The sequence below is a fragment of the Neofelis nebulosa genome, chromosome 1 (genome assembly GCF_028018385.1).
Source record: "Neofelis nebulosa isolate mNeoNeb1 chromosome 1, mNeoNeb1.pri, whole genome shotgun sequence".
In the NCBI taxonomy this organism is placed as follows: Eukaryota; Metazoa; Chordata; class Mammalia; order Carnivora; family Felidae; genus Neofelis; species Neofelis nebulosa.
The window spans coordinates 123,556,186-123,574,234 of record NC_080782.1 but is presented as its reverse complement, the minus strand read 5'-3'; the positions used below and the strand labels follow the sequence as shown (position 1 = coordinate 123,574,234).

Genomic DNA, 18,049 nt, shown 5'->3' with positions numbered 1-18,049 from the left:
CTTCCGGCTACTACCGGAAGTACGGAAACTGGGCGTGAGCCTGGTAGGTCCGGGGCCAGCCAGTAGGATTTGGAAGGTGCGGAAATATTCTCTTTTCCAGGGTGCTAGGGCTACCTTCTGCAGCGCTCTGCACCCTTACTGGGTCCGACTTGCTTCGTTCCCAGGTTTTGGCGCCTGTCTCGGAAAAGCGCTTTCTTGCTACACGATGCCCCCGTTCGGATTCCTGCACATGAGGGCTTGGGCTTCACTGTTTGGCCAGCTTCTGCGGTCGCCCCGTGCTGTGTGCATCAGGGAGGTCCATTTTCATAGCCAGGTGAGCCAGGCTGAGTGGTCTGTCGGGGCAGGATCTCCAGATCCGGAGCAGGGATTCGCGGCCTGCACTCCATTAGTATTGTCAGGGTTTTTTGAGTAGTTTAGGGGTACTAAGCTAAGCGTTTTAGATGCTTTGTCATTTAATCCTCATAGCAGTCTTGAGAGGTTGTGATTATTTCCATTTTATTGTTGAGGAGACAGTGAGCTAGGTTAAATGATTTATCTACGGATACATTTATAATATAGGTCCACAATCCCTTATGTGAACTTCTTGGGGTCAAACACATTCTTTTTTTTTTTTTTTTTTTTTTTTTATTAACGTTTATTCATTTTCTGGGAGACAGAGAGAGACAGAGCATGAGCGGGAAAGGGGCAGAGAGAGGGAGACACAGAATCTGAAGCAGACTCCAGGCTCTGAGCTGTCCGCACAGAGCCCGATGCGGCGCTCAAACTCACGAACTGAGAGATCATGACCTGAGCCGAAGCCGCTCAACCGACTGAGCCACCCAAGCGCCCCAGAGTCAAACACATTCTTAAGCAAAGTATGTGAATATTCCCATTAAGTGAGATGACTGAAGCCCATAAGTGGGCTGAGTTCACATTAGAATTTACCTCAAAATGAGCAACGCCCATCCCTCCAAAAACAAACAAAACAAAACAAAAAAACATTTTCGGTTTTTAGAGGTTTTAGGATTTGGAATTGCAGAGGAAGGATTGTGAACTGTCATCCTTTGGAGGAGAGAATCCGCCAAAATATGGAACTCTCACACCCTCTATATTTCAGAAAGGAGCATACAGCCTTCTGCTAATAAACAAACTACCGAATCTGTTTTACTTTGTCAAACACCCTAGCAGAGGCTTTGCTATCATAAATAACAGGGTTCAGATCTTGTTATTAATTTTCAGTCACAGCATCCTACCAATCTGGCTTTTTTTAGTTCAATTTGGATATCCATTCCTGTTCATTCCATGGGCATGTTCTGTGTTTTGGGCTCGTTCTTTTGTGTCTTCAGGTTGCTTTTTCCGTGTCTCTAAGCCTAATGACTGCTGCTATCTTATTAAAAATTTATGGTTTTGCTCTTTGAGTAGGAATTGAGAATTGTAGGATCATACTAATCCCTACTCCTGGATGGTTGATGGTGGTAGTGGTGGGTTGTTTTGTGCCTTCATTGTTCTCAGGTGCTTAAGCTTTTTCAGATGTTTAAAATCTCCAAATATAGTGAATACATTTAAAAACAACAACTATGATAAAGACCTGATCTCATATGTATTACATATATAATGCACATACAACATATGTTTTAGAGTGAGGCTGAGATTGGAGTAGATAAAACAGTGTTCAGTCTGCCTGTTGCTCAGGGCCAAATGTCTTTGTAGGTCTGGACATAGGGCCAGAAGTGTCACAGGTCTGGACAGTCTTGAAAGGAGCACACCTCACATTCCTTTTTCTGACAGTTTGCAGAGGCAGTGTTAACATCCCAACTGAAACCACAACAAGAGAAATCAAATTTTATCATCAAGACTCCAAAGGTAATGCCCTTTTCCCTACCCTGTCCTATTAGGGTTCCTTGGAGGACTCCCCTCAGTTCTTCCCTCTGCTCTGCTTGTCTCTTCCTAATCCCTTTTAATGTCTTTTTAGACGAATCAAAAAAAAAAAATTCCCTATTCTTTTCTTTTTTTTTTTAACGTTTATTTATTTTTGAGACAGAGAGAGACAGAGCATGACAGGGGAGGGGCAGAGAGAGAGGGAGACACAGAATCTGAAACAGGCTCCAGGCTCTGCACTTTCAGCACAGAGCCCGACGTGGGGGTCGAACTCACGGACCGTGAGATCATGACCTGAGCCGAAGTCGGACGCTTAACCGACTGAGCCACCCAGGCGCCCCAAAAATTCCCTATTCTTGAGATATTTATCAGGATCATTCATCTGAATTCAAAGAGATTTCAACTTCAGACCTTCGATTATAGATGTTGTTTAACTCTTTGTCTTAAATGGACTTGTTTTTTGTCTTTGTTTTGGCCATGGCTCCTATTGGTTTCTAGGGCACCAGAGATCTTAGTCCCCAGCAGATGGTTGTGAGGGAGAAAATTCTTGATATGGTTGTTGGCTGCTTTAAACGTCATGGAGCAAAGAGGTTAGATACTCCCGCATTTGAGCTAAAGGTAAGAAGGAAAAACTTTTGGGACTCCATTTCTTCACCTGTCTTCAGTTTTTGAAAGAACTTTTAGCCTGTGTTTTGGAGTCCTTTGAACTGTGGCATTTTTTGTTTGATCCCTGCAGGAAATGCTCACTGAGAAGTATGGAGAGGACTCTGGGCTCATCTATGATCTGAAGGATCAGGGTGGAGAGCTGTTGTCCCTGCGCTATGACCTTACTGTATCTTTCTAAGTGTTGGAGACTGACATCTGTTTCCAAACCCAGACGACTTTCTTTGACAAAAGGGACAAAAGTGCCTCTGGGCCCCCTAGGTCTGTTTGTAGCAGCCTTTACTTCTAGTTCCTCCCAGAAAGCAATTCTGCCAGCAGAGCCTGGCCTGGAGCGTTGTCATTTAACTTTTTATGTATCAGAATCTCTTGTGGAAGCCTGCAGAAATACAGATTTCTGGCCATTACCCCCAGATATTCTTAATTCTATAGCTGGAGTGGGGCTCAGCAATGTACATTGTAAACAGGCGTCTGGGGTCATGAAGGGGCAGGTGGTTTTTGACCTCTATTTTAAAAAACATCGACATAGTTGCAAGGAAATCCAGGTTCTGAAACTTGACTATTTTGAAATGGTTGAGAATTGGTCTGAATAGGAAGTAATAGCCCATACTTGGAAGTTCTTGGGGCATTTCTGTTTCATTCAGTGGCCAGTAGGCCAGCTTCCCCTGCTTTTTACTGAACTTGCACTTTTGCTTGGAGAGATTCCTTCATTCCTTTATATATATTGAATGTCAAGCACTGTTAGGCATTGGGAATAGTGGGAAACAAGACAGAGAAGGTCCTTGTTCTCATCCTAGTGGATGAGATCCAATTGATAATGGCCCATTCCTCTCAAATGTCTACACACTGGGCCTAAGCTTTGGATGTAGTATCCTTTCTCCTTAACTTATTTATGTGAGGTCCCTTTTGCTCGTTATCTGGCCATGAATAAGGTGAAGAAGATGAAACGTTACCATGTTGGAAAAGTGTGGCGGCGGGAGAGCCCAACCATAGTCCAAGGCCGCTACAGGGAGTTCTGCCAGTGTGTAAGTGACCTGATGGGGGCAGCATGGTTTGATAGTTTGGGAGGCTACAACCTGAGAACTGGCTACTCAGTGAAGATTTTTTTCCCCCATCTTTTTTGTTGTTGTAGGATTTTGACATTGCTGGTCAGTTTGATCCTATGATCCCTGATGCAGAGTGTTTGAAGATCATGTGTGAAATTCTTAGTGGATTGCAGCTGGGGGACTTCATCATTAAGGTGAGACCAGGGCTAAGGACTGAGGGGAAAAATCTGGATTTGGCCTGATTATGTCCTAAAACATAGGTGACCCCAGCCTTTAATCCTATAGATCTGGCATTTTCTCAGAACAGTTATTTAATTTTATGTATATCTATATAGTCATCCTATGAAATTTTTTTCTGTCATTTTTATGAGACAGGCTAGTAGGGACTGCAATTGTTTTGAGGGAAAGGGCATTGACGAGGCACTTGTGTTACTTCCACTGAGTTCCCAGGTCAATGATCGGCGGGTTTTGGATGGGATGTTTGCTGTCTGCGGTGTTCCTGAAAGCAAGTTCCATGCCATCTGCTCCTCGATAGACAAACTAGACAAGGTAACAAAAAAGACATGTTTTAATAGACCATATCCGAGTCTCTGCCCTGCCCTCAAATCTATACCCCTGTCGCTGGATTTCCTGAGCTGCCTCTGAGTTTGCTGAGTATAATGTTATGTACTCATGACATTTCCAGTTAGATAAAGAAGGATTTTGGAAGTGGGCTAATATTTGGGTGTTTGCACAGATATCTTGGAAAGATGTGAGACATGAGATGGTGGCAAAGAAAGGCCTGGCTCCTGAAGTGGCTGATAGAATTGGGGACTATGTTCAATGTCATGGTAAGAACCAGGGTTTTGTGGGCTATGTGATAGAAGTGGAGTGAGGGTGATGGGTGTACAAACTTCTGCCTCTGAAACAGCTCCTTTCTGAAGATGTGTGACATCAGAACCTGGCCTGAATTTAATTTCACTTTTACTTAGTGTAACCACTTTGTGTCTTCAGATGGCAGAAGCAGAGGTGAGTCTGGTCATAAGACATCAGGATTTTTTTTTTAATTTTTTTATTTTTTTTAATGTTTATTTATTTTTGAGGTGTTTTTTTGTTTTTGTTTTTGTTTTTTTTTTTTTTAAATAAGAAAATGAAGAGGAGTAGGAGCACCTGGGTTGCTCATTCGGTTAAGTGTCTGACTCCTGATTTTGGTTCAGGTCATGATCTCATGAGTCATGGGATCGAGTCCTGAGTTGGGCTGTGCACTGACTCAGCAGAGCTTACTTGGGATTCTTTCTCTCTCCCTCTCTATCTGCCCCTCCCCAACTGGCCCACTTCTGCATGCATTTGTGAGAGCTTACTCTCTCTTTCTCTCTTAAAATAAGTAAATAAACATTAAAAAATAAAGTAAGGAGGACTGGCTGGAACAAATTAGGAATAAATTTGGATAAAACAAATCTGGGTGAATAGCACAGACCTTATTTCTCCCCATATGTCTCCCTAGGTGGGGTTTCCTTGATAGAGCAAATGTTCCAGGATCCTAGACTATCACAGAACAAGCAGGCTCTAGATGGCTTGGGGGACTTGAAGCTGCTATTTGAATACCTGACTTTATTTGGAATTGCTGAGAAGGTAAGCTGAGTTGGCAGTGGACCTTTGGCTGAGCTTTGGGGCTCTCAGGGTCCTGAGTGTTTTCTGGGACTTACTATAGCCTTGTTCCCACAGATCTCTTTTGACCTAAGCCTAGCTCGGGGCCTGGACTACTATACTGGAGTAATCTATGAAGCAGTGCTACTACAGACCCCGGCTCAGGCTCAGGAGTCCTTCAATGTGGGTAGTGTGGCTGCTGGTGGACGCTATGATAAGCTGGTGGGCATGTTTGACCCCAAGGGCCACAAGGTGCCGTGTGTGGGACTCAGTATTGGGGTAGAGCGAATCTTCTCTATTGTGGAGCAGAGGATGAAGGTAGGTCTTAGGTTGGGGTGGAGTGGGGCTAGAGACTTAAACTCATGTTTTTGGATATACAGTGGGACTGTTTTTCTGATGATTCTTTTTGTCCTTTTTTTTTTTTTTTTTTAAAGTTTCTGATGCACAGGAAGTTTTGGCTTTTTTTTATTAGTTTTATGTTTTTCCTCTCTCTTTAATCAGACTTTTGGTCAGAAGATACGGACTACAGAGACCCAAGTGTTTGTGGCCACACCACAGAAGAACTTTCTTCATGAACGGTTGAAGCTAATCGCAGAACTTTGGGATGCTGGGATCAAGGTATGATAAATCTGATATCCAGGTCATCTAGGTATATGTAGACATTCAGGTGGCCATTTCTACCTTATGCAAGGTGGAACTTAAGAAATTTCTGGTCTTCACTAAAGTGTCTTCTAGTAGAAGGGTTAGGTCCTTATTTCTTTGGCAATGCTTGTTCCTGGGGTTGAGTAATGTGGTTATTCCTCAGCCCCTTACTCTGTCTTCACTGTTTTCAGGCAGAGCTGCTGTATAAAAACAACCCTAAACTACTAACACAACTGCACTACTGTGAGGACATGGGCATTCCACTGGTGGTCATTATTGGTGAGCAAGAAATGAAAGAAGGGATAATCAAGCTTCGTTCAGTGGCCAGCAGGGAGGAGGTGAGTGGGGGAAATGGAAGGAACCAAGGGTTTCTATCTTTCTTAGATTCTTTTTTGTTTTTGTTTTTAATGTTTAATTATTTTGAGAGAGAAAGAGAGCATACTTTGCAAGTGGGTGAGCAAGGGAGGGGTAGAGAGAGAATCCCAAGGAGGCTTCACACTGTCAGCATAGAGCCCAGTGCAGAGCTCAACCTCACAGACTGTGAGATCATGACCTGAGCCTAAATCAAGAGTCAGATGCTTAAATGACTGAGCTACTCAAGCGCCCCTAAAGATTTTATTTCTTCAGTAATCTCAGCACCCATCATGGGGCTCAAACTCAGAACTCCAAGATTAAGAGTCACATGCTCTATTCACTGAGCGAGACAGGTGCCCCAGGTGTTAGAATCTCTTGAGAGCATACATTGTCCAGTCCAGCTTGAAGCCCATACTTCTCCCTGTTGGTTGCATAAGTAGTGGGAGCAGATGCAGAGTAAAACGCATGTGGAAAAGCAGTGACTAAGAATCTAGTATCACTCTATAGTTTGTCACATGAAGGTTCTTTTATGTTACAGGTGGCTATTAAACGGGAAAATCTTGTGGCTGAAATTCAGAAGCGACTATCTGAATCTTGACTCTTGCCTGATTGCCATCTGCTGCTCTTTCTAGAAAATGTTTCTTCTAGAACTGAGTTGCTGATGGACTTCACAACTGCTGGCCAGGATGGGTGACAAGTTCCTCTGCCTCCTCCATCCTTTCTGGGTACAGAAGTGTGGAAGGCCCTGAGGACTCCTGGGCTAGTGCAAGCAGCTATTCTGCATGGGTGCAGATGGCTGGTATGTGAAAGAGACATGCTCTAACTGCAGAGGCAGAATTGAAGTGCCATTGAATGCTGCCAATAGATACTGAGATGGTTGCTTTTAGCAAAGCTCTAGGAAAGTTGCCTAAGGCTGAGACCATTGAGACCAAAAGTCAGAATCTTAGCCTTCTACTGTGGCTTCTGAACCAGATTCTGGGGAATTTGTCCACAATCTGCCCTTGGCCTGCCCAGGGAGTTTTGGAAGACAGCAAAGAAGGGGGAACAGCAACTTTCTCTTTTGTTTGAGGACAGAGATGCTATCCTGAGGGCAAAGTAGTGCTCATACTGATATGGCATGTCTCTAGCCCATCCACATAGAGTGAGGCTGTCTGTTTAGTAATTTTGAATGTTGAATTTAATAGGTGACTTGATGCAATGGTCTAATCTTTTGAGATTTTGGAGACCATTTCCTGTGCCAGAATTACTACTCTGACTATATTCCATATTCTCCTATGGAGGTGACCTTTCTAGAAGTGATTGGATAATGTATTAAATAAAATATTAAATGAAGTAGCTTGGGTGATTTGTCATCAAGAGATTGGTTTGCATAGACCATAGAAAATGCTTGAGTGTACACTAGAGAATTCTGAGAGCTAGGAGCAACCTCCCTGGGGTGATGCTTCTGTATTCAGTGAATGGAGCAGTCACAGTTCCTGACTGCTGCCCATTAACTCCTCAACCCCCAACTCAACACATAGTGAGTCATCTGTCAGAGTTCTTCACCCTACAGAGTTGCTGATGACTGGCCTTTCCAAGTCCAATCATGTTAATTAAATTGTGCCCTATAGATTGAAAGACTAAGATTCCTCAGTTTAAGGAAAAATGAGTTAACCAAAGGGTGTTAGTGTTGCTTCAAAACAAGGAGAGAGTGTGCAAAAAGAATTTTGTATTTGTGCGCTGGGAAGGTTGCAACCTTTAAAAACACTGTGGTGTCAGGACCTTATCTTTAGTGCATACAGGTAAATGGGACACCTAGAACTCCTGATATCCGATTCAGCCTTAACGAAAACTTAGAAACTCTTGGCAAACGCACGCAAAATTGCTTAGATCAGAGGGCGCTGATCTGGACCGTTGCCTCGTTTGTAAAATAGACGAGTCGAACTAAATCAGCCCTTCAACGCACGTTTTGAAAGCCTGGGGAAAGAAACGTTGGTAGGCACCCTTACTTCCGTGTTGCTTCAAACCCCCCCCTTGCGCATGCGTCATTTTCTTGGGGCAGAGGAGGGGCCAACAAGCTTGTTTTAGAAGCCCTCCAGTCCTTATCTCGTTTAGAACACGAGACTCTAAGCTTATTGGAGGGCAAGCCTGCTTTACGGCTCAAGGCCGCTTTTTACGTCATTTTCCGGCTTCCCATTCACTTCGCAGTGAAGATGGCGTCCGGCAGTGGGGTAGGTGTTGTGTGTGTGTGGAGGCTTTGGTCGGGCGGGGGGCAGAGGGTGGCTTCTCAGTGCGGAATATCCTGCAGCCGGCTGGCTTCTCGACACCTCCTTGTGGTGTAATGGCCCGGATTCAAGAGCTTCCCCGTGGGGCTCTGGTTCAGGGTTTGTGGAATCGCGGAGGTCTCTTGGGTTTGGGTCCTGAGGCTACCTTAGTCTGGTGTGGTCCGGAGAGTCTTCGCTCTCCACAGGTCCGCGGGACGCCGTGCCGCGTAGACGCGGGTCTTTTTATTTCTCTAGGGGTCGGACGTGATTAGCGACGAATCTTGAGCGCTTTTTTCTCTACAGACGAAAAACTTGGACTTTCGCCGAAAGTGGGACAAAGATGAATATGAGAAGCTTGCCGAGAAGAGGCTCACGGAAGAGAGAGAAAAGAAGGATGGTGCGTGCCTGCTCCGTCAAGGGCTGTGGGTATAGTAGAGGCGAAGCCATAGCTGGGAGCCGGTGGGGGGTTGAAATGCATTGACCTTTTACCCCGTGTAACCTCTGGCAGAGCGTTGCCTCCCTGCCCCTTGAGTTCTTAATGTGTAAAACGAGAGCAAGAAGAAGGACTGAAGCGGTTTTGAGGTGTTTTCCCCTCTGTTTCTTCTACTTCCTTGCTCTCCTTTTGCTTGGCTCATTTCGTACTTTCCTGAAGTACAGATAAGAGAGTGGAATCCTTAGTAGTGACAGAAAAGAAGTGGAGTATTTTGTTGCTGTGCATTCTGCTATTGAGGCTGGCTTCTTTCCCTTGAAGTCACTTAAGGGGAAGAAGAACTGGCTTAGTTAAGACCTTTCCCTGTAGTCTGAGAAGAGCAAGGGTACTACTAAGGAGTGTGTGTGTGTGTGTTTTTTTTTTTTAAGCTGATGCTCAGTAGTACTGCTCCCTATGTACAGTGTTGGGAGTTGGTGCTCCTCTCCTAGATAGAGATTCCACTGTACAAAAATAAATGTCTTCTTTTCTGTTTTCAAACGTATACATTCTTCTTTCATTTTAGTTTCACACCATCTTGTACACACTAACCCTTTTAGTTTTTATGTAATTTGTACAGTAGTGCCAGCCACATAACAGGTATTTCCTGAATGTTGATCTCCTTTAAATATTTTCCCCAGCCCTGTGAAGATTCTTTTCTGTGTTAATGCTTGGGGTATCTGTCTGAAAGTGTCTTTGCTCTTTTAAAAGTTCGCTTTTTGTGAAAATTCAGAACTCCTCCTTTCAATTCAGTTAATCAATAAAAAAAACTTTGCTTTTAGACTTGTTGGCTTTAAAGTGGATAAAAGCTGTACATAGTTTAGGGATTGCTTATCATTTTTCCTGTGTCGAGATTCTGTCTAGGTGCTGCTAGAAGTGCTCCTTGTGTCCCTGGCTTTGGGTTCAAGAAAGAAATGAGAGTAGACACCTGTATTTTGGGTATCATGCATTTCTTTTCCTTTCTGGTTCAAGAACTGAAGTATTGAAGAAACTTTCTCCTCTATTATACTTTAGGAAAACCAGTGCAGCCAGTCAAAAGGGAGCTCCTCCGGCATAGAGACTACAAGGTGGACCTGGAATCCAAGCTTGGGAAGACAATTGTCATTACTAAGACCACACCACAATCAGAGATGGGAGGGTGAGTGACGTTTCATCTTTCTCAGGAGCCAGGAATAGGTGTAATAAACTCTGTGTTGCTTTTAGCAGGTGTTGAGGAGGTTCCCTGGCCCCAGGATAACAACCTTGTTGCCTACAATTCTACCTTTAAGTTTGTTTTTCTTTGTTCCCCCAAGGTCTCAACTAAACATAATAGTGTCTCTAGGAGGAGTCACTCGGTAGACTTATTCATACGAGTACTGTAAGTGCTACTTAATATTTTAAAGAAGAAATGAGGAAAAGAACTACTGAAGAGATATTTAGGGGAGAGATTAGGTGGAGATAGAATGGAGCCTAGGAGCTGTTGAATTAAGGGAGTTGAGGTTCCAGACTGGCTGCAGAGGCTGTAGTTGTTATGGATTGCTTGGTTATACACCTTCCTCCTGACTACCTGCCTCCCGTGGTAAGAAGTGTCCTACAACAACTCTTTATTCTTTTGCCCACCACTACTACTTCCATGTTCACTTAGTCTTTCTAGCAGGAGGGCAAAACAGATAGCAATAAATGACATGTCTGAGTTGCTTAGAAAATCCACTAACATCATTCCTCTTTGTATTAGTTCTCTCTTGCTTTGTAAGTTAACAAATCCAAAATTTAGCATCATGAAATAACAAATAGCTCACAATTTCTGTGTCTAAATAATCTGGGAAAGGCTTAGCGAGGTGGTTCTGGCTCAGGGTTTCACAAAGCTACAGTATAGGTATCTGGTTGGTCTGCCTTCATCTGAGGTGTAAGTGGGGCTGAATCATTTGATTGAAGGCTTTTTCACGTGGCCGTGCTTTAGAGGCCTCAGTTCTTTGCCCCATGGGCTTCTCCATAGTGCTGCTCACAATAAAGCAAGTGGCTTCCCCAGAGTAAGACATGGACAGACTAAAACAGAAGCCACTTTTTTTTTTTTTTTTTAACGTTTATTTATTTTTTTTTTTCAACGTTTTTTTTTTTTTTTTTTTTTTTTTTTTGGGACAGAGAGAGACAGAGCATGAACGGGGGAGGGGCAGAGAGAGAGGGAGACACAGAATCGGAAACAGGCTCCAGGCTCTGAGCCATCAGCCCAGAGCCCGACGCGGGGCTCGAACCCACGGACCGCGAGATCGTGACCTGGCTGAAGTCGGACGCTTAACCGACTGCGCCACCCAGGCGCCCCTAACGTTTATTTATTTTTGAGACAGAGAGAGACAGAGCATGAACGGGGGAGGGTCAGAGAGAGAGGGAGACTCAGAATCTGAAACAGGTTCAAGGCTCTGAGCGGTCAGCACAGAGCCCAATGCGGGGCTCGAACTCACAGACCGCGAGATCATGACCTGAGCCGAAGTCGGACGCTTAACCGACTAAGCCACCCAGGCGCCCCAAGCCACTTTTTTTTTAATAACCTTATTTTGTAAGTGACATAGCATCACTTTTCACATTCTTTTAGTCACAGACTAACCCTAGTACAAATTGGGAGGGGACTACACAGGGTAGGAATACCAGGAATTTTAGCGTCATGGAGGTTGGCTACCATATTCTTCCAAGAGATAAAGCTTTATGAAAATCAGACGTGCCTTCTTGTAAAAAGAAAATTTACCTAAAAAATAGGAGTTTCTTGGCTGAAAACATTAAGATCCTTATAGCTAGTGGGGCTCCTGGGTGGCTCAGTTGGTTAAGCGTCCGACTTCGGCTCGGGTCATGATCTCACGGTCCGTGAGTTCGAGCCCCGCGTCGGGCTCTGTGCTGACAGCTCAGAGCCTGGAGCCCGTTTCAGATTCTGTGTCTCCCTCTCTCTCTGCCCCTCACCTGTTCGTGCTCTGTCTCTCTGTCTCAAAAATAAATAAACGTTAAAAAAAAAATTAAAAAAAAAAAAGATCCTTATAGCTAGATTTGACCATAAGTGCTCTTTATTCTGTTTGCTAGGTATTACTGCAATGTCTGTGACTGTGTTGTGAAGGACTCCATCAACTTCCTGGATCACATTAATGGAAAGAAACGTAAGGCTTGGAGGTAGTTTATGCTTAGGGCTGGGTTTGGGGAAAGGGTAGTTTCTGTTGGATCTTTTTTTAATGCCTGAGAAATACTCCAATTGCTTCAGTACAGGGCATCCTTTACTTCATTATCTAATGTTTCTGGAGGCCCTGGATGAGACACTGTTTCAAGCTTTCAACAAGAAGACCATGGTCTTTTCCATGGCCTAGCTGTCCCCACTGGTATGCATTTGCTCAGTGAAGCCAGTTGAACACCACTTGCATCTTGCTATCTGTAGCTGCTGCTTCTGGGAACAAGTAAAGCCAACGGAGTTTTTTTCCAGCCATAATTATTTTTGCTTTGTATTTTATGAGAAGTTTTTTTTTTTTTAATATAATGTCAAGAAAAGACTTTTTGAGGGACTGGGGATGTACTGACATTACCTTTTTCACTGTTGATCCCATCCAGATCAGCGAAATCTGGGCATGTCTATGCGTGTGGAACGTTCCACCTTGGATCAGGTGAAGAAACGTTTTGAAGTCAACAAGAAGAAGATGGAAGAGAAACAGAAGGATTATGATTTTGAGGAAAGGATGAAGGAGCTCAGAGAAGAAGTAAGGCTCTGCTGTTCTTCCATCTTTTATCCCCTAACTTTGAGTTTTATGTTATGAATCATGGGGAAGCCTTCTTCCTCATTCCACTCCCACCCCCAGAGGATAATTGTATCCTGAATTTCTCTATATTGGGGGAAACCTTTACTGCCTTTGTTTGGGACTCTCATGATCTTAAGAATATGGCTGTAAACCTATTCTTTTTTTGTGGACTCTCTGGGCCTACTTACTTTTTTTCTTACTGCAGGAGGGATTAAATACACCTAGTCCCCAAGAGGCATGTGGAACCAGCCTGACTGGGTCAGAATTCTGTTTCCTTCACTTACTGGCTATGACTCTTGGGCAAGTTATAGAACTTCTCCATATCTCGGTTTCCCCATATTAGAGATCTTAATATATAATCTACACAAAGCACATACACCAACTCCTGGCATGTGCTGTGTGCCCCAGGATGATAGGTACTATTATGTGGTTTTGCTTCCATAACCTTTTTTAAGAACCAGAGATAACCTGGAACGTAGGACTGAGAAGTGCTCTTCACAGGCTAAAATTTCTCTTTGTTGTTTCTTAAAATCTTTAGTGTGGCTTTTCTTCTGTTCTTAAAATTTTATTTGTCTTTAACTGCTTTCTCCTAAAGATAGAAAGGAATCTTGACCTCACTTGTCTCTTTCAATCTTTGGCTCAGGAGTCTGAACTGATTCTGAGTGATTTCCCCCCTAGGAGGAAAAGGCCAAAGCCTACAAGAAAGAGAAACAGAAGGAGAAGAAAAGGAGGGCTGAGGAGGACTTGACATTTGAGGAGGATGATGAGATGGCAGCTGTGATGGGCTTCTCTGGCTTTGGTTCCACCAAGAAGAGTTACTGAGGCTTTCTATGCTTGGCCCTTTGCTAACTTTGTGTGTGAGGGGGGGTCATTTTTTTCCGGGGTACTTGGGAAAGTCCTTAAGAGTGGCAATGGGGAGGGCTCGAGGGTGGGTGTTTGTGGTTTCCCTCTACTTTGGGAAAGAGCACAGGATGCAGAGGAAACGCTGTGGCATGTTCCTTCAGCCTCAGTATGTCACTGGAGTCACAGGACCTCTGCCTGAGTTCCCAATATAAACCTCTTCTGAGGCTGCTTTCCCTAAACTCCCCCTGCATCTTTCCCTCTTCATCTGTCCAACCTCTTACCTGAGCATACTACATTGATCCTGTGTTCTCCCTTTGTTTTAATTTTGACTCTTGGCTTAGCCTGCAGCAGAAAGGTTCTCTGGGTCCCCAGTTTCCAGTTGCTAGCATATTTTTGACCAGCCTTCTATCCCCCTCAACCCCCTCTGGTTTTCTGCCACCTGTGCATGCATGTGTATTTCTGCCTGGGTCTGGTATGTGCGGGCGTGTGTGCATGAATTTGTCACATAGGGGGAGCCTGAGCTAGAACCTCAGAGCATTGCTGCCTTGGGGCCTGATGTTCTTGGCTCCTTCAGTGCATGTAACAGGAAATTAAATGGGACGAGTGTTTGGTGTGGTTTTTGTCTGGTGAGTTTTTTAACCTTTGTTCTTCATATGTAGACTGTTGAGCGTTTCCTGTTTGTTTCATTTTATTGAGGATTACTCTTTTTTTTCTTCCTTGTGAGCAGGCTCTTGGAAGAACCTGTTTGATGCAAAAAAGAAAAAGGAAAAAAAACTTCATATGGGAGCCCTTGGGTCTCAGAGACTGTTCAACATGTATAATAAATGGCATTGACTGGGCCTATTCACATTTGGTGGGAACATTCCATATTCTTCCCTGTGTATTGTTTTTTTCTTCATACACTGAGTATTTACATATAGAGCTTATTCTTTCTTCTCCCTTCATTTGAGTCCTGTCACTTTTTTTTCCCTAGGTTCCTTCAGCACGAGTTGTATTTTCCTCTGATGGGATGTGTATCCGGAGGAGACTGAACAAAACTTTTTCTCTAATTTTAGCCTCCTTTGGTCTCTTTTTTGGAACAGCAGAGTTGAGGGTTGAACTTAGTGTGTCCCTTATTATCTGCAGTTAGACTAAGCACAGGGTTACTGGGTTTTGGCACTGTTGACATTTTCGGTTGGCTAATTCTTTGTTCTGGAGGCTGTCTTGTGCATTTTAGGATGTTTAGCAATATCCCTAGCCTCTGCTTGTAGTGCACCTCCTCCCCAAGTAGGACAGCTAAGATTGTGTCCCCAGGATATGGTGAAATCCCTACTCCCAGCCCCATTCAGAACCACTGAGAAACTGCCTTCCCTACTTTGGTGTAACTTGAGCATTAGATCACACAGATTGCTGAACTAAAAAAAAAAAAAAAAAAAAGCTTTGAAAATCCCTGGATTGGGTACTGTGCATCCCAGGGATACAGAAGAAAAAAAATCAGTCCCTTAAATAAACCAACAATAGTTAAACAAACTTCTGTATCCTGAAAAGAGGACTCTATGTGGGTTAACAAGGCTGCCACCATATATGCCTTGTTTACGTTCTCTGCCTCATGTAGCCCCCTTGAAGCATCTGAGTCACCTTTGGATCCCTTAAAGTACTATACTCTTTCCTTTGGACTTTTGTACGTAATTCCCTTGCTGTCAGGCATAACTTGACTAATTTGTTTCTGACGCTGAATCTTGCCACTGGGAGCATTATGAATGTTATCTACTGGCTCAAGGCCTGGTTCAGAGTATCTTCTACAATATTTGTTGGCCAATTGCAGGCAGATTAGTGGGTTCTTTGCTTAACAGTATTGTGTGCTCTACAGGTCCTTCCAAGTCAGACTCTAGTAGATAGGGCTGTTTTGCTCACCCTTTTAAGGCAGGCTGGAGAAAATATCAGCGAGCTGAGTTCCTTCCATGATTCAGTACTCTTTAGGAAATCATCTAATTCACCTTGTCTTCACAGGATTTCCCTCCCTCTTTGGTACAGTGGAATCTTAACTCGAGTCACCCCTACTAAAAAAGCAATTCTGAATTCCAGGTTCTCTAAATTCTCTTGGGACTAACAAGTGGTTTGAGTCTCTAAGGGGTATGTCTAGGTAATGAGTGTATGAAGGGATTCAAGGCGGTGACTTGAAAAGGTGGAGGGTGGGGTTGGGGAAAGGAGGTGGGATGGAGGTGGGGTGGGGTGAGGAGGTGGGATGGAAATTTAGGAGCCCAGAGCAATCCCAGATAACTCAGAAATCTCTGGAAGAGAAACTTATTTGATGTTTGTGGTCTTTCTAAAATCCATGGAAATTTTGCATTTTGGTTGAGGAATATGCCTGTGACTTGCCTACATGTGTTCATTTATTCAGTGATTACTGAGATGCTGACCATGTTCTAGGCCCTGGTATTGTTTTCTAGAGCAAGGTATCAAGGCTCAGCTGTCATGGAATTTACATTCTGGTGGAATTGCCTTTTAAAGTACCTAGGGGACAAAAGATTGGATGGTTTCGGATCATTCTGTGGCTTCAGGCACCCCCTGGGACTTGAGCCTCTCCCATAGTCCCCCCTCCAAAGTCTTAAATGTGGAGACTTTAGCATTTCTACTCATGGCTATCCTAAAAACATATCTGTGTATGTGTACATATACTTCTAAGGGTGTTTACTGCAGGTTTATTTAACAGTGAAACATTTAAAATAAAACATACATTTATTCTTGAATATAGTGCAGCCATTACTATATATATGAATTAGATCTGTGTACTAACAAGAAAGATCAACAAGACCTACTGTTAAGTAAAAGCACAAAAACAATACCAAACTAATTTCCACAAACTTCTGACCCCCTTCATAAAATTATATTCTGTGTCCAGTTAAATATATCGATTGAGAAAAAGGTCTGGAAGATGCATAATGAAATTATAACTGGTTAACTGGAGAAAGTAGGAATCACGGGAAGAGAAAGGTTAGCTGTTTAACAGTACACATGAAAGGAATAGAATATTCATGTGGGTTTAAAATAATTTTTAAAAATAGTAACAAAATAATACTATATAATACCTATTATGACACTTGGGAGGGGAGCTCTGTGGTTTTTCTTTGGTTTAACTCTAGAGTTCCTAGTAAGGTCTGAAAGAGAACTTGCAGCTTGCAAAGATTTCACTTTTCTGACTTGGGCATTCCCTGTGGTTTGTCCTGGGAGCAGAAGGGCTGGAGGGCCTGTCCAGAGACTTGGGGACCAGGTGACTGTTGCCTGTAATAGAGAATAAGCTTGGAAGGCAACTTCTTGGTAGAGCTTACTAGCAGGTAAAGGAGACATGAGTCCTCATTGCTGTGTGTCCTTAGATGGGCACTTCGAGTGGCTGAGTAAGAGCAATTTTTGGACACTAGAGCATACTAGATCACTCCTGTTTCGGTTGACTTATACAGTCTTTCTTGCCAGTCAAGATAGTGTAATCTAGAGGATGTGCCCAGATTGGCCATAGCTGAGTGGTTTCTTCAAGTAAAGCATCTCCTAGCTACTCAAGTGGTTCAGGACTTGCTGGTACTTTCTAGCCCTTTTGCCACTGCCCCAGCTCTCTTCATTTTCCCAGTAATCAGCTTTGGGGAGAGTATTTTAAGACTAATGCCCTATCCAAAGCACCAGAGCAACTGGTTCTCCAGTGAATGTTCAGCTCCCTTTACACCAGGAACCAGGCTCCTTGGAGAATTGGCTGATGCTAGGACTGGGGAAGGAAATAAAGAGATGAACCTGGAGCGTCTTGTAGTGCCAGAAACAAAATACAACCCTAAACAAAAGACTCACTTTTAAAATTATGTTTGGTGTGTGGTAATGTTTGTGTTTTTATTCCAGTAGTTATGGTCAGGCTTGTATCTTTCCTCATGTCCTCAAATTTCCTTATTTGGGATGTCCTTTTTTTGTCAGCTATAGCTTGACTCCCTCTTACTATATAACCAAATTATTTTATTCTGTTTTTCCTTTTCTCTCCCATTTTCTTAGTCATGTTGTTTTTAGGAAACAAATTGCATACAGTTTTTCCACACTTGTTACCACCTTTACTTTAGAGATCTACAACAATATATTTAATGCTCACCATTGTAAGGTTTTCTGAATTTCCCCCTAGTTAGTCCTTATTGGGATGAAACTCATTCTTTAGTACTAAATTCCTCAAGAGAGGTTCCTGAATACTGTATTCTTGAGTTTTTGCATGTTTAATACTGATTTTTGTAGCTTTGGTATTTGAAGGACAGGTGGATATAAAATCTTCAAATTTCTTTCCTTGAGTGTTTTAAGTTTATTTATTTTGAGAGTCCTTGGTTTTTTAAAAACTTCTTTGCTGCCTTTCTTTGTACATTGTATGAATATATTGTATATTGTGAAAATACCAATCTGATTCTTCCCTTCCTAAATGATTTTGTCTTTTTGCCTGAGGCATGGGGATTTTTTCTTTCAAATCTAATTGATTTTCGGAGATAGATCTCAGAGTTGACCATTCCATATCAATTTTCCTAGGTTCATGGAAGACCCTTTTGATGTGTAGATTCAAGTTTTATTTCC

At 43.1% G+C, this 18,049-nt stretch overlaps 2 protein-coding genes across 3 annotated transcripts; both read left to right on the top strand.

The window, feature by feature from the left end:
• Positions 1 to 51: 51 nt before the first annotated feature.
• On the top strand, positions 52 to 7,520 carry LOC131514394 (histidine--tRNA ligase, mitochondrial). Of its 2 annotated transcripts, none has more exons than XM_058734345.1 (13): positions 52 to 313; positions 1,768 to 1,842; positions 2,356 to 2,475; positions 2,594 to 2,689; positions 3,417 to 3,542; positions 3,650 to 3,757; positions 4,014 to 4,112; positions 4,300 to 4,393; positions 5,047 to 5,174; positions 5,268 to 5,507; positions 5,691 to 5,807; positions 6,023 to 6,169; positions 6,724 to 7,520. In XM_058734345.1, the coding sequence occupies exons 1-13, from the start codon at positions 206 to 208 to the stop codon at positions 6,781 to 6,783; spliced, it is 1,518 nt and encodes a 505-aa protein (XP_058590328.1). In that variant the 5' UTR covers positions 52 to 205; the 3' UTR covers positions 6,784 to 7,520. The 2 variants fall into 2 exon arrangements, with proteins under 2 accessions (XP_058590328.1, XP_058590334.1); XM_058734351.1 differs by having other exon boundaries at positions 202 to 313; positions 1,690 to 1,842.
• Positions 7,521 to 8,275: 755 nt separating this feature from the next.
• Positions 8,276 to 14,332, top strand: ZMAT2 (zinc finger matrin-type 2). The gene is made up of 6 exons (XM_058734522.1): positions 8,276 to 8,395; positions 8,732 to 8,825; positions 9,909 to 10,032; positions 11,940 to 12,013; positions 12,456 to 12,601; positions 13,319 to 14,332. The coding sequence occupies exons 1-6, from the start codon at positions 8,378 to 8,380 to the stop codon at positions 13,460 to 13,462; spliced, it is 600 nt and encodes a 199-aa protein (XP_058590505.1). The 5' UTR covers positions 8,276 to 8,377; the 3' UTR covers positions 13,463 to 14,332.
• Positions 14,333 to 18,049: the final 3,717 nt, after the last annotated feature.